Here is a 17,448-nt window from a genome sequence, read left to right as displayed (position 1 = left end):
TTTTAAAACAAATAATAAAAATGGATTGGAGAACTGAGTTTACTTTGCGTCACAGCTTTGGACCAGTCTCAACCACAAAATAAGAAAAACAAAACCTGTTCACTAAACTCAGGTTGCTATGGTAACATTGTAATGCTCTCTTGATCTTTATCTTGATGGTATCAAGCTGTTAATGATGGACATTGGAATGTTTTATAATTTGAAAATGTATGTACATTTATTAATTCTGGATTAAATAGATAATATTTTTTTTTTGCTGCTTTTATAACTTAACATTTTGTGGAACATCTTTCAGATTTATCGCATCCTGGGGAAGACCGTGGTGTGTTACCCCATCGTTTTTGACCTCAGTGACTTCTACTTGTCTCAGGATGTCATGCTGCTGATCGACGACATCAAGGTGAGCTGCTGTGATGTCACACCTGGTGGAAATCTCAGGTCATGTGATCTGTTTGAGAAATCATTCACATTAATTCTGCGAAAAGGCAAAAATGGTAATGTAATTCATGTAACATGTGTGTGTGTGTGTGTGTGTGTGTGTGTGTGTGTGTACAGAACGCCCTACAGTTCATTAAGCTGTGCTGGAAGATGCCGGGTCGCCCGCTGTTCCTCGTCCTCATCAGAGAGGATAACATCAGGTACGACTTACTTCATAACCGATGACGATCAGTGAATCGTTTATTTTTTCTAACGCCTTTCATGTCTCTGGGTGTCCTGTAGGGGGAGCCGCTTCAACCCCGTACTGGACATGCTGGCTTCGTTTAAGAAGGGTAACATCGGAGGGGTCAAAGTTCACGTCGACAGGCTTCAGGTCAGCTCCAGACTTCTGAACTACTCCTTTTCTTTCTTTCTTTTTTTATCTTTTTTTTAATGAAAAGAAACAAGCAACCAAATGAATCCCCGAATACATAAATAAACATTTTAATTGATTAATTAAAATGAGAGGAGCTGAGATAATGACCACAAAGCTGGTTTGTATTTAATTGGAACTGGTACACTGAACAGTGTGTGTGTGTATGTGTATGTGTATGTGTGTGTGTGTGTGTGTGTGTGTGTGTGTGTAGACTCTGATCTCTGGGGCTGTGGTTGAGCAGCTGGATTTTCTGCGCATCAACGAGGCGGAGTAACTACCAGCCTGATCTTTATAATAACAATAATATTAATAATAATAATAATTCTGTGGAATCTAATCCGTGGCTGTGATCTGTGTTTCTCCCGCTTGTAGGATTCCCGAGTTTAAAAGCTTCGAGGAACTCGAGCTGCCCAAACACTCGAAGGTGAAGCGCCAGACGAGCACGCCGAACGCCACCGACCTCGAGCAGCAACCCGAGATCAACATCGACGAGTGGAGGAACAAACCCACACACGAGATCCTGCAGAAGTTCAACGTGAGCATCGCACAAAGCTGATCAAAGTTACATAGCTTCATCTTGTTCACTGTGTGAATTCAGTGTGTGTGTGTGTGTGTGTGTGTTTGTTTCATGTCAGGACTGTGACTGTCTCGCCAGCCAGGCCCAGCTCGCTAGTGTCCTGATGAAGAAGGAAGGTCCAGACTTCTTCAGCAGAGACGGTACACTCGCTCTCTCTCAAAGACACACATGCACACAATTTATGTGTATAGTGTTTAGCTAAAGAATAAAATAATTAGCATTTATATAAGTAAATAAGTAAATGTAAAAACAAATGAATTAAAATCTCAATAAATAAATAAAAATAAATGTTAAAATAAATAAAAATCTCAAAACATATAACCCTGTGACGAATAAAATTTTAATTTGAAATATATAAGTGATTAAACAAACATATAAATAATAAATTTGCCTACATTTTTACAGACAAAGACAAGCATCAATCTCTTTCTGTTCATAGACAGGTGGATGGAGTGAATAATTAAACAAAAAGAAAGGATTACAGGTAGTCCCCGACTTGCGAACATTCTTGTTACGGATTTCCGCAGATATGTACGGACAGCTGTTCTACAAACATTTGTAGATGCAAACAAATTGTGGAAGTAGCTCACGTGTATTGTACAAAGAAATAGACTGTCCTGTAAAACTGTCCTGATGGTGAATAATCCTCATTTTGGAATCCTTAACAAAACAGAGTTCACAGTCCAATACAGTGGAAAACAGCTCTGAGACAAAATGGTGTCCGGGATTCCCCTGACGGTTTCAAGGTGCAGAGACGACACTGTTACATTTGACGTGTGAGATTAATTTCCTTAGGCACGGTTATGAGTTTTGGCCACGTGATGTGGGGAGAGGGGACAGATTTAGTCGAGTGGATTGGTATGATTTACATTGTGTATTTGCGCCAAAGCAAAAAAAACTCACTTTGTCTGACTTTAGAACAAATCTGACTTACAAACATGCTCCTGGAGAGGAATTTTGTCAGACGGGAACGACCTGTAGTCCGTGTTTCTCTCCATAGATGGATAAACAGTGAGGGGTGACTAAACTAATAAGGGCATTTACCTGTAATTGTATTAATTAATCTAATGAATGAATAAATGAACACATTAGTGGTTGTTTTAAAAATGTATGTGATTAAAAAATAATTATTGTTATAAATATAACAGTAAATAATCATTAAGCAGTTAAAAAATATCAAGTTATAAAGGCTAAATAATAATCCTTAGACATTCAGTTATGGATTAAATGAATTGATTTAGTTGATCCAGGAGCCCTGACACTGGAGACTCCTTCCATGAATAAACACCTCTGAACTTAACACTTGACCACATCAGCTGTTCAGCAGGAGCGTTCGTGATACACGTCCCTGTCGACCAGCTGTTGCTATGGAAACTTTACTGTCTGACCAATCGGCTCTCTGGTATAAAAGAGGAATAATCTCACCTCGTCTCGTCTCGTCTGCAGAGTTCCTGAAGTCGGAGTTGGAGCGAATCTACAGGAGAGCAGGCAGCCGGAAGCTCTGGTCAGATGTTACTTCTTTACTTTACAGAACACATACACACACTACTTAACAGTATCTTCTTCTTTTTTGCAAGAAGTATGTGCACCCCCAACTATCGCATTTATTTAATCCGTTCCAGATTTTTTTCCCCTTTTCCTGTTATAGTGCGCTCCACTCTTATTTTCTGTGAAGGTTTTGCACTATATTTTAGTGTGCGTGCGTGTGTGTGAGTGCGTGGTACCGTGTGTGAGCGTGCGTGCGAGTGTGGATTTGTGTTGAGTCACACATTGTACAACAGCGTTAGTGAGCTCAGGAGCTGATGTTACGATGTCGACGAGGCTCCAGTTCATCCCAAAGCTGTTCAGGACACTCGAGTTCTCCCACTCCAATGTGTCCTTCACACACACCATGTCTTCACATCTTCACAAGACAGCTTTGTGGATCTATAGGGGCGTCGTCATGCCGGATGGTCCGGGGTGCACATACGATCTCTAATTTCCCTCCTGTCTTCATCTCTGAAGTGTAAAAACACTGAATATTTATTCTAGATTCCATTCAGTTTACAGAAATCCAGATATGAATTTAGTCTTTTGTCAAACTCTAGCATGCCGAGTAACACATTAGCTAATTATTAGCTCTTTACATAAGAAATAATCCTTATAAAAGATGAATAATCTAGAAATTTCCCCAGGTTTATCTGATCTTAATAATAATAATAATAATAATAATAATTAGTATTACATAAATATTAAGAACAGTTAGAGTAGTTTTTGTCAGAATAAACCAGCTAAAAAGCAAAACCTGTGAGATGACAAAAAAATTTGAAAAGAAATAAAACAAAAAAGAATGATTTACAATGGAAATGCTAAAAAAAGAAAATAATTTGTTTGAAAAACTGAATTTTGATAGCTGTTATTGTTTGTAGTAATACAGTCAGCATTAAATAGATCGTTTCAATAAGAAGCTAAAAACTGGATGATTTTAAATTTTATATTGAGAAATGGGTTGAAATAATTTGTAGCACTTTAAGATTTGTTTTAAATATAAAGTGCATTATAAATAAATTATTATTATTATTGTTATTATTAGAACAGTACAGTAGTTCTTTAAAATTTTAAATAATTTATGAATTTATGTTTCAAAAGACATTAATCAATAAACCTAAAATAATTTCATTAGCTTTGAATTGGATCTTATTTTACAACAAAGCATTTAATCTTAAACTTATTGTTTATTGTTTAATAAATAAATGAGAGCCTCAAGTGTGATAAAGCTCGAAAATCTTATCTTATTAATAACACCGTACTAAAGGTTTTGAGGCACTAGCAGGATATTTCCACGCATCAACACTTTGTCTTCTCTTGTTTGTTTCTTTTGTTTGTTGTTGTTTTTAATGTCATTTCATTTCATTCGCTATCTCTGCTGTAAATTTGAATTGATGTTTAAACATGTTAACCCGGCGTAGGATGGCGGTGCGTTGCGCGGCTGCCGCTACTCAGAAGTTCGCCAGTTCTATAGCTCCTCATATAACGACCCTGTTGGTCCACGGTAAACAGGTAACGCGCAGTGGTGGGCGTGTCACTGCTTCTGCATGCTTCATTTTATATCTCTGTCCAACTCTGAGTGAAACATCACCAAGATTTCTCATTAACAGGAGAGCACGCTTCACTGATGAGCTGTGATGATGATGATAATGATGATGCATTTTACATTATTAATTTACTTTTGTGATTATTGCGAGGAGCTAATAATAATAATAATTATAATAATAATAATAATATCAGACCTGCCAACCTTTACGCGTCACGTGAAGCGGGCCAGGCGGCGTTCCCTAATAAACTTTATAAAGGAAGTCTCGCCCCTTTAGGCTTTAACTCGATTTAACTCGAGTCTCAGTCGTTCCACAACGTTGAATCAAAGTTTAATTCATATCAATAAATGTAAATTAATTGAATAAATGTGGTGTAGGTTTGTAGCGCTTTACTTTGGAACTGTGCATTATTGCTCTTTGGTGTTGGCAGCTCTGTAATAATAATAATAAATAAATATATTTATAATAATAAAATGCAGGGAAGTGCACTCTACACAAGGTGAAGGAATCGAAGTAAAGTAAAGAACTAAAGACGTAGTAGAAGAGGAAATTCTTTTAATCTCACTATCAATTTAATTTCTCATCATTTAGTGAAGCGTGTTCATTGTCGTGTTGAGATTCACCCCCCCCACCAACCACATCACCTTTAATTCCCCTTTAATTAATTATGTGGTTTAGTGTATAGACTGATCGAGAGCTGGGAGATAAGAGATCAATCTTTTAGCAAGAAACAAAACGCAAATTTGACAACAAATAGGAGTAATTTAGCTAGAATTTGGTTTTCTTAATAAGACTGAATTTTTTATCCAAGACAGATCTTCTCCTGCTGAGAGTGTATGTATGGAGATTTATTATATATAAAATAAGTATTATATAATAATATATAAGTACTTTAATAAGTAGTATAACATGTACAGTTTTTAAACCAGATTTATTTATGTAAATAATTATACAGTAATCCCCGCCTCCTTTTTTTTTATTGGTTGGACTGATAATAAACAATCCAACTGTATATGTAGAAAAAAATGAATCAAAAATAGCACTAATCCAGCGTGTGTAATCTGAGATTATCGCCCAGCTCTGATTGTATGTGTCCACTACAAAAAAAAAAAAAAAAAACACAAATCCCCAATAAATTAGTGAACATTAAAATATCTATGTTGGAGTCCTTTGTACGATTTTAAAGGAATAATTTGCCGAGATGTAGGAACAATTGGACCTGAATTCCCACTGCACGTTTGTCATTCAGCGCCGCTTTCTGTCTGAGGGACAAACCCGAGAGTGCTAACGGCTCATTGTGAAGGCACGGAGCGTAGGGAACACTCGTTAATTTAGCCGCTTATTGAAATGCACGCATGGCTGAGCGAGAAGACGGAGGGACAGGGGGACGCAGGGGCAGCGTGCGGCGTCGTAGTGCTGGAAATAAAAGCTCATAATAAAACATTCAGGAGCTTTGGGATTGTCTGAAGGTCCTGATGATAATTCTCGCACCAGATGAGTTGCAGCTATTTTATGAGATTAAATAAATCACTCTGAGGATCTGTTCAGGTTTGTTCATAGGACTTAATCACAGTTAGAGATGAGGCTAATCTTGAGTGTATATATCCATACCCAACAGTTTCATTTTTTTTTTTTTATTTAAAAAAAAAAAAAACAATTAAAATGTTTTTGACTTTTTTTATTTTATTTATAATTTAGTTCAAACACTTTCACTGCAAGTATAATAAAGTATAAAGCAGCGTGTGGCGGGCTGTGAACGTCCTGCAGGTGAATAAATACTTTCCGTAATTAAGTTTCTGATTAAATATTGAAATTGCATAAAAAAATTCAATCAGAATTAATACAACAAATCAATGTGATTTTAAAAATTAACTTTATTAATTATAGTAATCACTGCATTCTTAATTATACTTCCAATAAAAATCAATCGTACAAAAAGTATAGTCATGTCGTAGCCTTATGTATATTTAACCATTTTAAGGTTTAAAGAAAAAGTGTATTAGAGTTTGTAGTGTCGATGCTGATGGGGGGGGGGGGGGATGTGGGTTCGCTGCTGTCTCTGCCTGTAGCATTACAGTAAATCAAAGCTTTTATAAGTCCTGAGCTTGACGTTGCAAAAAAACAAAACTGCTTTTTTCAAGGCCTGTTGATGTTCCTGTGTGTTCGCAGTCAGGCTGTGAGTGTTAACCCGTGTGGGATGATGTGTTTCTGTTCACCAGGTCCGTTGTACGTCTCGCTGCCAGTCTCTTAACTAAGCTAGTGGACAGCCTTGCTCCAAGTATTACTAGCGTTTTAGTGCATGGCAAGCAGGTAAGTGGGAACCAAGAACAAAAGGTCAAAAAGTCTAAGTCAAAGAAAGAAAAAAGTTTTAAAATGTATAGTTATAGAAATGCTACAAAAGCTTCTTTTACTTTGTATATATATATTTAAAAAAAGAATCAAAGAAAAAAAAAAGAAAAACATTTTAATGTTCACTGATCATTTTATTCAATTTCACTGCATGTTCACAAGCATTGTAACCTGTTCACCACATGTTATAACCCTAACCCTAACCCTACACGGCTGACCTAGCTTATCTCACCGCTAACACTGCCGCTTGGTTATCGTTAGGGGTGAGACGATACGGTGACGGAGGTGGTGCGGTCATGAACAAATACAGCTGGACATTACAGAAACAATGAGATTAGTGTGCACTCTGCTTAGTGATCGTTATAATCATTTCTTTAGAGTTTTCTGATCAGCGTTCTTCTGCCCTCAGTATTTCATTAAACTATACAGTTCATATAAACTGTATCTCACATTTTCAGCACCTGCATTAGGCCTCATTTATTAAACCCAGATAAACCTTCACACCATGTTTCCCCGACATTTTGCTAATCCTCTCCTCTCTTCATACTGTATGTTGATGAACACTAATCAGCTATGAACTACCAAGCGTCTTCATTTACATCTAGCCACGCCCACAAAGCTCTCTCTAAGGATTTTTTTTTTTATCTCACGGAAGTGCGTGGCACTTCTTCCACTAGTTCTAGTTCTTCCACTAACGCAGCTCGGCCACTGCAGTGCCTTGGCCACACCCTAACTCCTCCCCCTCTTACAGGATGCTGTAACGTTTGTCGTAAACTAAAAGGCTAATCATATGTGTCTACATTAATCTGAAACGAGTGAGTTTTACAGAAATGTGTCTGTGAAGACTCAAGAGGTTCTCTGGGAGTCGAGTCGTGTAAACTGGACTTCCTGATTCTTACAGTAGGTAGAGAGGTTTGTTTCGAGAGAGGTGTGAAAGAGGACGATCCGTCTCTGAACAAAGCTGGAGGTCTTAAACCTGCCTTCTGTACTGTTTCTGCTGCACTTTCATTCATCCCCAAGAAGATCAAGACCTCTTCACAGGTCCATCAGAGACGTCACACCTCAGGACTCCAGCACTCTCTCTCTCTCTCTCTGGTCGTTACACTTTAACGACTCTTCCTGATCTCTCTCTATCGCTGTTTCTTCTTAACCCCCCACCCCCATTGTTCATGTAACATGACTTTTCAGGCAGAACTTCACCCAGACTGAAGAAGCTACACTATATGGATAAAAGTATTTGGCCAAACCTGCAATGACATTGTGTTCAAATAAACATACACTTCAATATGAAGTCGGCTCCCCTTTTGCAGTTCTAACCGCTTCCACCGCTTTCTTGGAAGGCTGTACACAAGATTTTAAAGTGTTTCTGGGGGAATTTGTGATGTTGGACGAGAAGGCCTGGCTCACAATCCCTATTTCAATAAATCCCAAAGGTGCTCGATGGGGTTGAGGTCAGGGCTCTGTGTTCGGGCCGGTCGAGTTCTTCCACACCAAACTTATCAAACCATGTCTTTATGGTCCTCACTTTGTGCACTGGGACACAGTCTTCACCAAACTGTTAGCACAAAGTTACATTAAAGCAGAGCGTTGTCCAAGATGTCCTGTTATGCTGAACCATTAAGATTTCCCCCTTCACTGGAGATAAGGGGCCTGATTGATTTGAAACACCTGAATTCAATAATTAACAGGTTTGGACAAATACTTTTGTCCATACAGTGTACTTGGATGAGAAGTAAAACCTCTTAAGGTGCGTTCCGATCGGCCTGAAGTACACTTCAGAGGGTGTTCACCCGTGTTACATGTGATTCCAATCCGCAGGGAGCGAAAATGTTCAGTTCAAAGGGAACTGTGAACGGTGTAGGGAACGAGTGAACGTAAGGTCTTCACTTCACCAGAAAAGGGAATGAAAAAATTGCGTGGGAAAAAAATGGAGCTTAAAAAGGATTAATATATTTATTATCTTCACTATTGAGGGTGACGTATTAACAGGACACAATAATTAAAATTTGAATCAAGAAATCCTTAGTATTATTTAGGCTAGTAATATGTAGAATGAAGAAATCTTAGTACATCTCGTAAATAATTTGTTTTAGTTATACACATTTCAGTAGTACATGATTTATGATAGTATCACTTTTTGTTTCAATAAATATGCAAGATTTAATGTCCGAGGTTCTTATGTTACCATGGTTACACACAGAGAAGGTGACGTCTGCGCTGGTGGTGATGTTGAATGGTGGAGTTTTTTTGAGAGAAGTTCCCTTCACCGTCATTCCCTGCACAGGGAGTAGGGAGCACACAGTGAAGTACATTTTGGAATAGAACACAGTTGTAGTCTACCTAGCGAGAAAGAAGTCCAGTTGGTGCAACTCGACTCCCAGATTTCACAAAAAATTGTATCAACATGGTGTGATTTAAACCAGAGTGTGATACTGTATCTATATAATCACAGTAACTCATGGACAACTACAGTATGTGATTTGAGATCGAGTCGACGTCATTGAGTCTCCTGATCTTCTAACCTCATCAGTGAAATGTGGGACGCAAACTTTAATCCTAACTAATTGGGTTTTTATGAACACCACGCTCTTGCGTAAATATAACCTGTGAATGGATCATAAATAAATCCGCTCGTGTTGAGTGTAATAAATGAGGCCTAATATGGAAACTGTGCTTTTAATATAGTTGGTCGTGCAAATACATTTCTATTATGGAAATTAACTTGTAAAAAAAAGGTTCTTTTTCTTTCCTCAAAGCTTTATGATTTTACTTCTTCTTTGTGAATCATAAATTAAGTTTTCTATTGTAATATTCTTTGTCAGTTTTTGCATCAAGTTATAATAAAATTATTAATTTTCTGGCAAGAACAGGAACATTTCAGTTTTCGAAAACATGAATCATAATCACTGCGATTCCCTGACCTTACCGATACATCGTCCCACCCCATATACAGTACATATATGATGTGTGTGTTATTTACTGTAATACTGTACATCCTCTGATGGGTCCTGTGCTCTCTCTCTCCTATAACTGGGTCTTTTTTTTCCACCTTTTTTCCACTTCACAGATTAACTGTGTTCGGTTCAGTGCCGGCCTCTTTTTTTTTTTTTTTTCCCTTCAACAGTCTCGCACTGATTTATTAAACTAAATCTCCAGGAGGATGAAATCTGCATATAAATTGTGTCCCTGAGACTGTTTTTTAATGTTTTAATAGTCTGAAACATAGTTTTATTCTGAAAATGGGTCAGTCCACATGGCCAGCGGTGGGTTGAGCCGAGCAGCGTGGCGGTGCTTATGCCTTAGAGACGAGACTTACAGAAATAAAAAAGGGATCACGACCTTCCGGGTTTTTTTTATTTTATTATTATTATACTCACAAATCTACCTGCTGTCTGTTTTGGACAAATTGCAGGTCGAGAGGCCGAGATTAAAAGCGCTCGGGGTGGAATATTAAAGTGATGCGCGGGTGTGTTTTATTCCAATGAAGAAGAAATACTTAGTGCAGGAAGGAAAAAAACTGAGACAGCTGCTGATATGAACTTTTGGCTTCTGGAATGTTTTATTGTTCGAGTGCAGAATTAATTTGGAGAACTCGGACACATCAGAGCATGGATGTAATAATGTATTTATTCGCAGGTTAATGATTTTGAGACTTGACTGTTTGCTGTTGATGCACCAGGTGACTCTGGGTCTTTTTGGACACGACGAGGAGGTGATCTCTAACCCGCTGTCTCCGGCCGTCATTAAGGACATTATTTACAGGAAGTGCAGTCCACACGGCGAGCGAGAGGCCGTGCTGCAGCAGGAGCTCGTCATCCACATCGGCTGGATCATCTCTAACAACCCCGAGCTGTTCAGCGGCATGCTCAAGATCCGCATCGGGTGACAAACCCACACGTTATGCAATTAATTCTTTAAAAAAAAAATCATTAATTCTTTAAAATGACCAACTGGTATTGATTGTTTAGAAAAGAAATGTTGTACCTACAGTAGGTATACCACTTCTTAAAAAATAAATATATATATATAAAAACAATTAAACTGGATCGCTGTAAAATAAGAGGAATAAAACACTTTGTCAGACGCATTTATAGAAATATAATCAACATCCGTGTTTCGTAACAGCAGCCTGGTGTTGATTATTTAGTTATAACGCGCATCACACGCAGTGATTTATAATTGATTAGATTTATTAGCACCATTATGAGGTTGGATGTTTATAACCTGCAAAGAGCATAAAAAAGCCAGAGAAAGAATTTCTACATTTATAGTCATGGTGTAACTTTGGATATTTTTTTTTTTTGGAAACAGGTGGATCATCCAAGCCATGAAACACGAGCTGAAGATCCGCGCAGGAGACATGCCGCCTCAGGACATCTACCAGATGTCACCTAGTGATGTCAAACAGCTGCTGTTGGACGTTCTTCAGCCTCAACAGACCGGCAGGTGAAGGAAAAAATATATAAATATATAAAGCTCACTGTTTTTTTTTATTATTTTTTTTTTTATCTCCTGCCGTGTGATCTTTCCTCAACATGACACTTTGTGTGAAAACCCAGACATTTCAATTTGATCCTGAACATTTGAATGAATATTGTAGATGTTCTTCTGCTCTGGTGCAAGTTTGATCGAGTCTATGGATGTGCAGGTTTATTTCATTTTTTTTTAACTCTCTACAAATCACTTTTCTTTATTTAAGATAGAAAAACACACACATTCTTGACTGTTGTAACATGGTGCTGTCTGGCTCTTTGATGCTCCATCCCCACTGATTTCATTTCATCATAAGATTAAAGTGTCATGTCGGTAGAAATTCATTTACTTTCTCAAACTATATAAAGGTTAGCAATTAATTTTACTAAACAAATATCAGCTCAGTCTTGTGTTTTTCAAGACCTTTTAGTCTGTTTGATTAAGACACGCTTAAATCTTTGGGGGAACCGTTCTACTCTCAGACACTTTTCAGGAATTAATAGTGTGTCAAGTCATTGTTTATTCAAGATGCTGTTCTAATCAGCAGATTAACACGAGTTTAGGTTTGAGCGGTTCTGAGTCATAATGAGACGCTGCTTCACATCTCGATATATAGCCGAAATAAAATTAAATAGGCTTGCACCTCCAGGGTCCGGGTTCGATTCCCGACTCTGTGTGCATGGAGTTTGCATGTTCTCTCCGTGCTTGGTGGGTTTCCTCCGGGTACTCCGGTATATGTAGATATGCAGGTCAGGCTGAATGGCGTTCTTGAATTGCCCGTAGTGTGCAAATGAGTTTGCGAGTGAGTGAGTGATGTTCCTGCCAACGTGGGGTATCTGATCGATTTTGCTTAAAAAAGCTGATTAAAAAAAACTATAAATTTGCAATGGGTGCCATTATATGTGGCAAGCAGGCCGACAAATCATCTTCTGTTTTGTATTTTTGAAAAAGCAACGAATATTGATGTTTTTCCTACACTGGAACAACCAGCAACTAGTAAATGATGTGTTAGTGGCACTTTAGCTAACCTTCTGATTATATTTAAAGTGTTTATTATTAGTATTATTATTATTATTATTGTGATTTTCTCTTAAATATCAGGTCGTGGCTAAATCGGCGTCAGATCGATGGATCTCTGAATCGGACACCTCTCGGGTTTTACGATCGTGTTTGGCAGATTCTGGAGAGGACGAGTAACGGCATCATGGTGGGAGGGATTCACCTGCCTCAGGTAAACCCACCACTGTTTTATATAAAAGGGTATTTGGAAGATAACCGTCATTCTGCCAACACTTTTAACTGTGACCTCATCTTAAAATGACTTCAATTTATGTGTATGTTTTCTCATGGATCCAGGATTTCAGTTCAGATCAGGGAAAGTGTGAGACAAATCCAAAGCTCTCTGTTAAAGATATTTAAAGGAAAATTTTCTGAACTCTGCAGTTTTGCAGATTTAGCTTTTATTCTTGAGTATTTACCTTAAATATATACAGGCCGTCCCAGAATTAAATTACATTTGTATTTGTTACATAAACAGTACATTATGCAGTTAAATGCTTATGTGACTGCTTGTGACCTTAAAAAAAACAATATTATCAATAAGAAATAAATAATGAAATAAAATAACGATAAAATATAGAAAAACTTTAGAAAATATAGAAGATGAGAATATAAAATGTAAAACATAGAAATAAAATAACAAATAATTATATAAAATATTACGAACATTTTCCCTTCTGCAGCAACCCACTCTGTCTGATATGACCATGTACGAGATGAACTTCTCCCTGCTGGTGGAGGACACGCTGAAGAACATCGTGCTGCCCGAATACAGGCAGATCATTGTGGAGGTGAGGCTCTGGTTAAAAGCACATGTATAAGCAAAAAAAAAAAACTACAGCACTTAACTGTAAAGTGTGTGTTATGTTTGTGTGTGTGTGCATGATGTGGTTCTCCACTGGTTCTCCCCAGCTCCTAATGGTGGTGTCACTGGTGCTGGAGAGAAATCCAGAGCTGGAGTTTCAGGAGAAGGTGGATCTGGATCAGCTGGTCAAAGACGCCTTCGCTGATTTCCAGAAGGATCGAGGACAAACCGTAACCGCCCAGAGTCAGGTGAGTGGGCTGTCCATCACGGTTATCTTCATCACCATCACTATCACCATCAACCTCAATATCTTCATCACTACCACCATCATTAACATCCATCCTCACCCTCACCATATTCACATCCATCACCACCATTTAAATAATGATTATTCTCACCATCATCTTCACCACAACCCCCTCTATCATCACCACCACACCACAGTAAGCATCTAACCTCACCATTAAACTCACCATCATCATCACCATCATCACACCAAAATTATCACCATTATTATCACCATGATGCTGGTTTCGTCAGTTATTAATAGTTAACCGTTAATCAGTTTACAATTATTCATTATTTACAAGTCAATTTGATGATGATAATAATAATAATAATGTTACAGAAGGAGATGGAGGCGTTCTATAACACTCCTCCGTTGGGAAAGAAAGGCACCTCCAGCTACCTGACTAAAGCTGTGATGATCCTTCTGCTGCAGGGGGACGTGAAGCCCTGCAAGGACGACCCCTGCTCCGTCAGCTGAACACGATTCACTTTGTTATTTTCTTTTTCCTTTTTTCTCTCTTCCTTCTCTTTCTCTCGTTATCTCTCGTTCTCCTGGTTCTTCTCTTTCTCAGTTCATCTTTTCTGTGTTTATTTTTAGAGTGCAGAGCCTCTTCAACCTTCTTGTACATTTTTAAACCGAACTGTTATGCTGATTTTTAAAAAGCCCGAGTGTTTGCTTCACCTCCTCACCCTCTCGTCCCACGCCTTCCTCTTCTTCTGTGCTCCTTTTCAGTTTGCACCAGATGACGCTTTGGTTTCATCGATTTGACTTCTGATAACCCCGTACACGAGTCATGCTGTTAATAACGGTTATACAATATACAGTAGTGCTATTATTATCAGGAAACTGCATGATAAACAGGACGTGTCCCAGAAATGAACTCCATCCCATAATGTTGACCCTACAAAAATAAGCCCCGCCCACCCGGCGTCATAGATACAATTCCATGGGCTCTATTTGCCAACATGGCTCTGGTGCTGCTAGTTAGCAAACTGTTAATCATCGTCATCATCGTACTGTATGTGATAGCTAGGTAACGGTGTTAAATAGACTATAGCTAGCAAACTAGCGTCTCACTAAGGGTTCGTCATCACTCCATGACTTTACAGTAAATATAGTCTGAGGCGTCGCTGCAGGAGCTAAACATTATTTAGACAAGCTGAAAATTCGTTATTAGTAAAGAAGGCACCAGTTTTAATGACTGGTTAAAATAATTTGTTTGTATGAATAGAGAGTAATATCAGCGCTAGTTTAATTTCTACCCGTAACTCAAGCGCTTAGCCTACTTCTTTTACTTATATCTACTGTATTATGTTCATCCTGGTCTGTTTTTGATTTGACTTAATATGGTGGATGAAATGTGACAAAATTAAACATTAATATTGAAGTTTATTTATTAAGGACTATTATTAAATGTATTAATAGAGTTATTTTATTGTTGAACTCTCTACACGTATTTGGAGAGTTAACTAGCTAGATATATTTCCCCCAAATAAATAAATAAAATCCAATGAAGCGCAGGAGTAACAGCTGAACGTATTCTGACTATTTTTGAATGTAGTTTTGGTTACTGTACATGGCAGTCAGATTTTCACATAATACTTTAATGTTTGTATCACATGTGAGAGTTTAGAGCACACCGAATGTCTTTAATGTGCTGTTTGTAATGTTATTATTGTTCATTTCTAAAAGATGTATAATGTTGTCTCGTTTGGTCCACCGTACGGAGCTCCACACCGATCACGGTACATACCCGAGCTTCTCACGTCTCAATTCTCACGTCCATTGTTTGTTGCATGATGGTGTTTCAAATGTGGAATGGAACGATGAGAAGTTCGGCACTTAATTTAAAAATATAAAAAATATGTAAAAGGTTATATTAAAAGTTTTATGTTTAAGAGGATTTGTAAGGCTTTGGCTGACCTTTCCTGGTCCTAAAGCTTTGATTGAATGTATTAAAGCTGTGTTAAAATATTTTGTGTGTGTGTGAGCAGATGTTCTGCTTATAGAAAAGAAATAAATGCTAATCTGAAATGGACAATGACGTGTTCTGGTCTTTTCATTCAGAGATTAACCTGGTGTGTGTGTGTGTGTGTGTGTGTGTGTGTGTGTGAGCGAGCACGGAAATCCATGACTTTGCCAAGAAACAAAAAAACAAAACAGGCAATAAATAAAAAAAATTAAGAGTGCAAAAGTTTGACATTTTTTTTTTTTTTTTTAAAGAAAAAGCTCAATGTTCCCATTAACATAGAAAAAAAATATAAATAAAAACTGGGTGCAACCCAAGATCAAAATGGCAAAATGTCCACACATTCATTTTTTGTGAGAAAATTTGAATATGAAACAGGCTAGAAGCAGGTAAACTACCCTGACATCTTTCCCAATAAAGGGATACATTTCTGAAAGTGTTTCTTACTAATTCATTAAAATACAGCAGTCCTAGTATGTATGACAGACACAGAAAATAATTCCTGCCAGTATTTAGAGTTCTCTAGAGCAGCGGTATCACACCTGTTTAATGAAATGAAACAATTTCCAGTGAGCTGGAAGACAAAAAAATGTCCAAAATTCTCTCTGAACACGTCCGTGTTGTCATTAGGAGCCCCAGTACACCTGCTCAGAGCTCACAGAAGAATGACCAGACTGCTTTGTGCTCACTAGAATGCTGCCGTAACTCAAATGATCAGTCTTTACAACCATGCTAAGCAGAAAAAGCATCCCAAACCGCAAATCAGAGCAAATCACTGAGACAGAAGACCACATCGGGTTCAACCCCTGACAGCCAGGACCAGGAATCTGAAGCTACAGTCTAACGCAAACATCACTTAAGTTCTTTATTACACAACTCCTAGTTACATGAAATGCATTAGCAATTTATTTTAGTTACCTTGGATCGAGCACAAATTAAAATAGAAATGGAAATAAACACCAATGTAGATCAAAGGTACATCAAGGTACAGCTTGTCTACTTTTGTGCTTCAGCAGCCTGTATGGGATCCTCTGGTCAGATGATTGTTTTTGGGTCAAAAGGTTGTTGGTTTAAACCCCAGGCAGGGCTCAATGGTATGATCCTGAAGGTCTGAGTGTCAGCACCCTGAGGTTCCACCTGGTTCAGGGTGTTGTTTGAGCTTCGTTTTATATATTTAGAAGATTCCAGTAAATTGGCTGTGACGAGCCGAATGGGCCGCTCTGCATGTAAAAGAGGAACCTGTTTTTAAATTTGTAGACGTACACACAGGCACAATGCACCAACTGGTCCATCAGTGTGTTGGTGAAGCAAATCTATGGGCAGATGATGAACGTTAGTCAAAAGGCAAAAGTTCAATGAGCAACGATCTCCCTTATCCTGTTGTGATTTGGAGGTCTAGTGTCGTGGGTTCTGGTGTTTTGACTTCTTGGTTCGAAGCTGAGCAGCTGTTTTGGTTTAGCTCAGTGGTGTTATTGTGCCCCTGTGCATCATTTATTGAGACAAAAGTCCAACAAGTAATTTTGTTTGTTATCTGGTGGTGGTGCAGTGGTTAGTGTCCTGGTCTCTGACAGTTCACTTTGTGAGTTCAAGTCTAAACTTCTGCATTGGCCTGACTTCATGATTTTTCCTTCTCTTTGTTGTACAATCTATTAAGACAAAAGCTTAAAAATTAACAATCCAATGTGTCCTGTGTCATGTATGTTTAAATCAGACAATTTTCCGAAGCTTAATTCATAATTCATCTCCTCTTCTGGTTTTCCTCCTTTTCACTATATATTAGGACAAAAGTCAAGCGAGCAACACTACTGTCTGTCTTGTCATGGCACAGTGGTTGCTGTCATGGTCGCTTGTGCTTTTGTTTTAATAAAAGCCCCTGGGTGACCTCCTGTTCGGTTGTTGAGCCCCTTGAACCAATATGTTAAGACTGAAGTCCAGCGAGGAGCAGTTGTGTTCGGCCCATCTTCTGTGTACAGTACATCATCCTGTGGTGGCACAGAGGT

The 17,448-nt window shown here is 38.2% G+C and overlaps 1 protein-coding gene across 4 annotated transcripts in view; it reads left to right on the top strand.

Annotated features, from left to right (window-relative positions):
• phkb (phosphorylase kinase, beta) overlaps positions 1–15,514 on the top strand; it is a 73,836-nt gene extending 58,322 nt beyond the window's left edge. For 2 of the 4 annotated variants that reach the window (XM_053492101.1, XM_053492104.1), the window contains 14 exons: positions 296–400; positions 556–638; positions 721–811; positions 1,065–1,123; positions 1,226–1,388; positions 1,489–1,570; positions 2,877–2,934; positions 6,724–6,814; positions 10,533–10,735; positions 11,165–11,299; positions 12,428–12,557; positions 13,069–13,176; positions 13,298–13,438; positions 13,819–15,514. In XM_053492101.1, the coding sequence (XP_053348076.1) occupies positions 296–400; positions 556–638; positions 721–811; positions 1,065–1,123; positions 1,226–1,388; positions 1,489–1,570; positions 2,877–2,934; positions 6,724–6,814; positions 10,533–10,735; positions 11,165–11,299; positions 12,428–12,557; positions 13,069–13,176; positions 13,298–13,438; positions 13,819–13,956 (1,587 nt within the window). In that variant the 3' untranslated portion in view covers positions 13,957–15,514. Of the gene's footprint in view, positions 1–295; positions 401–555; positions 639–720; positions 812–1,064; positions 1,124–1,225; positions 1,389–1,488; positions 1,571–2,876; positions 2,935–4,378; positions 4,470–6,723; positions 6,815–10,532; positions 10,736–11,164; positions 11,300–12,427; positions 12,558–13,068; positions 13,177–13,297; positions 13,439–13,818 lie in introns of all 4 variants that reach the window. The other 2 variants (XM_053492103.1, XM_053492102.1) reach the window with 2 other exon arrangements.
• Positions 15,515–17,448: the final 1,934 nt, after the last annotated feature.

Source organism: Clarias gariepinus, chromosome 3 (genome assembly GCF_024256425.1).
Source record: "Clarias gariepinus isolate MV-2021 ecotype Netherlands chromosome 3, CGAR_prim_01v2, whole genome shotgun sequence".
NCBI lineage: Eukaryota > Metazoa > Chordata > Actinopteri > Siluriformes > Clariidae > Clarias > Clarias gariepinus.
This window is presented reverse-complemented; position numbering and strand designations above follow the sequence as displayed.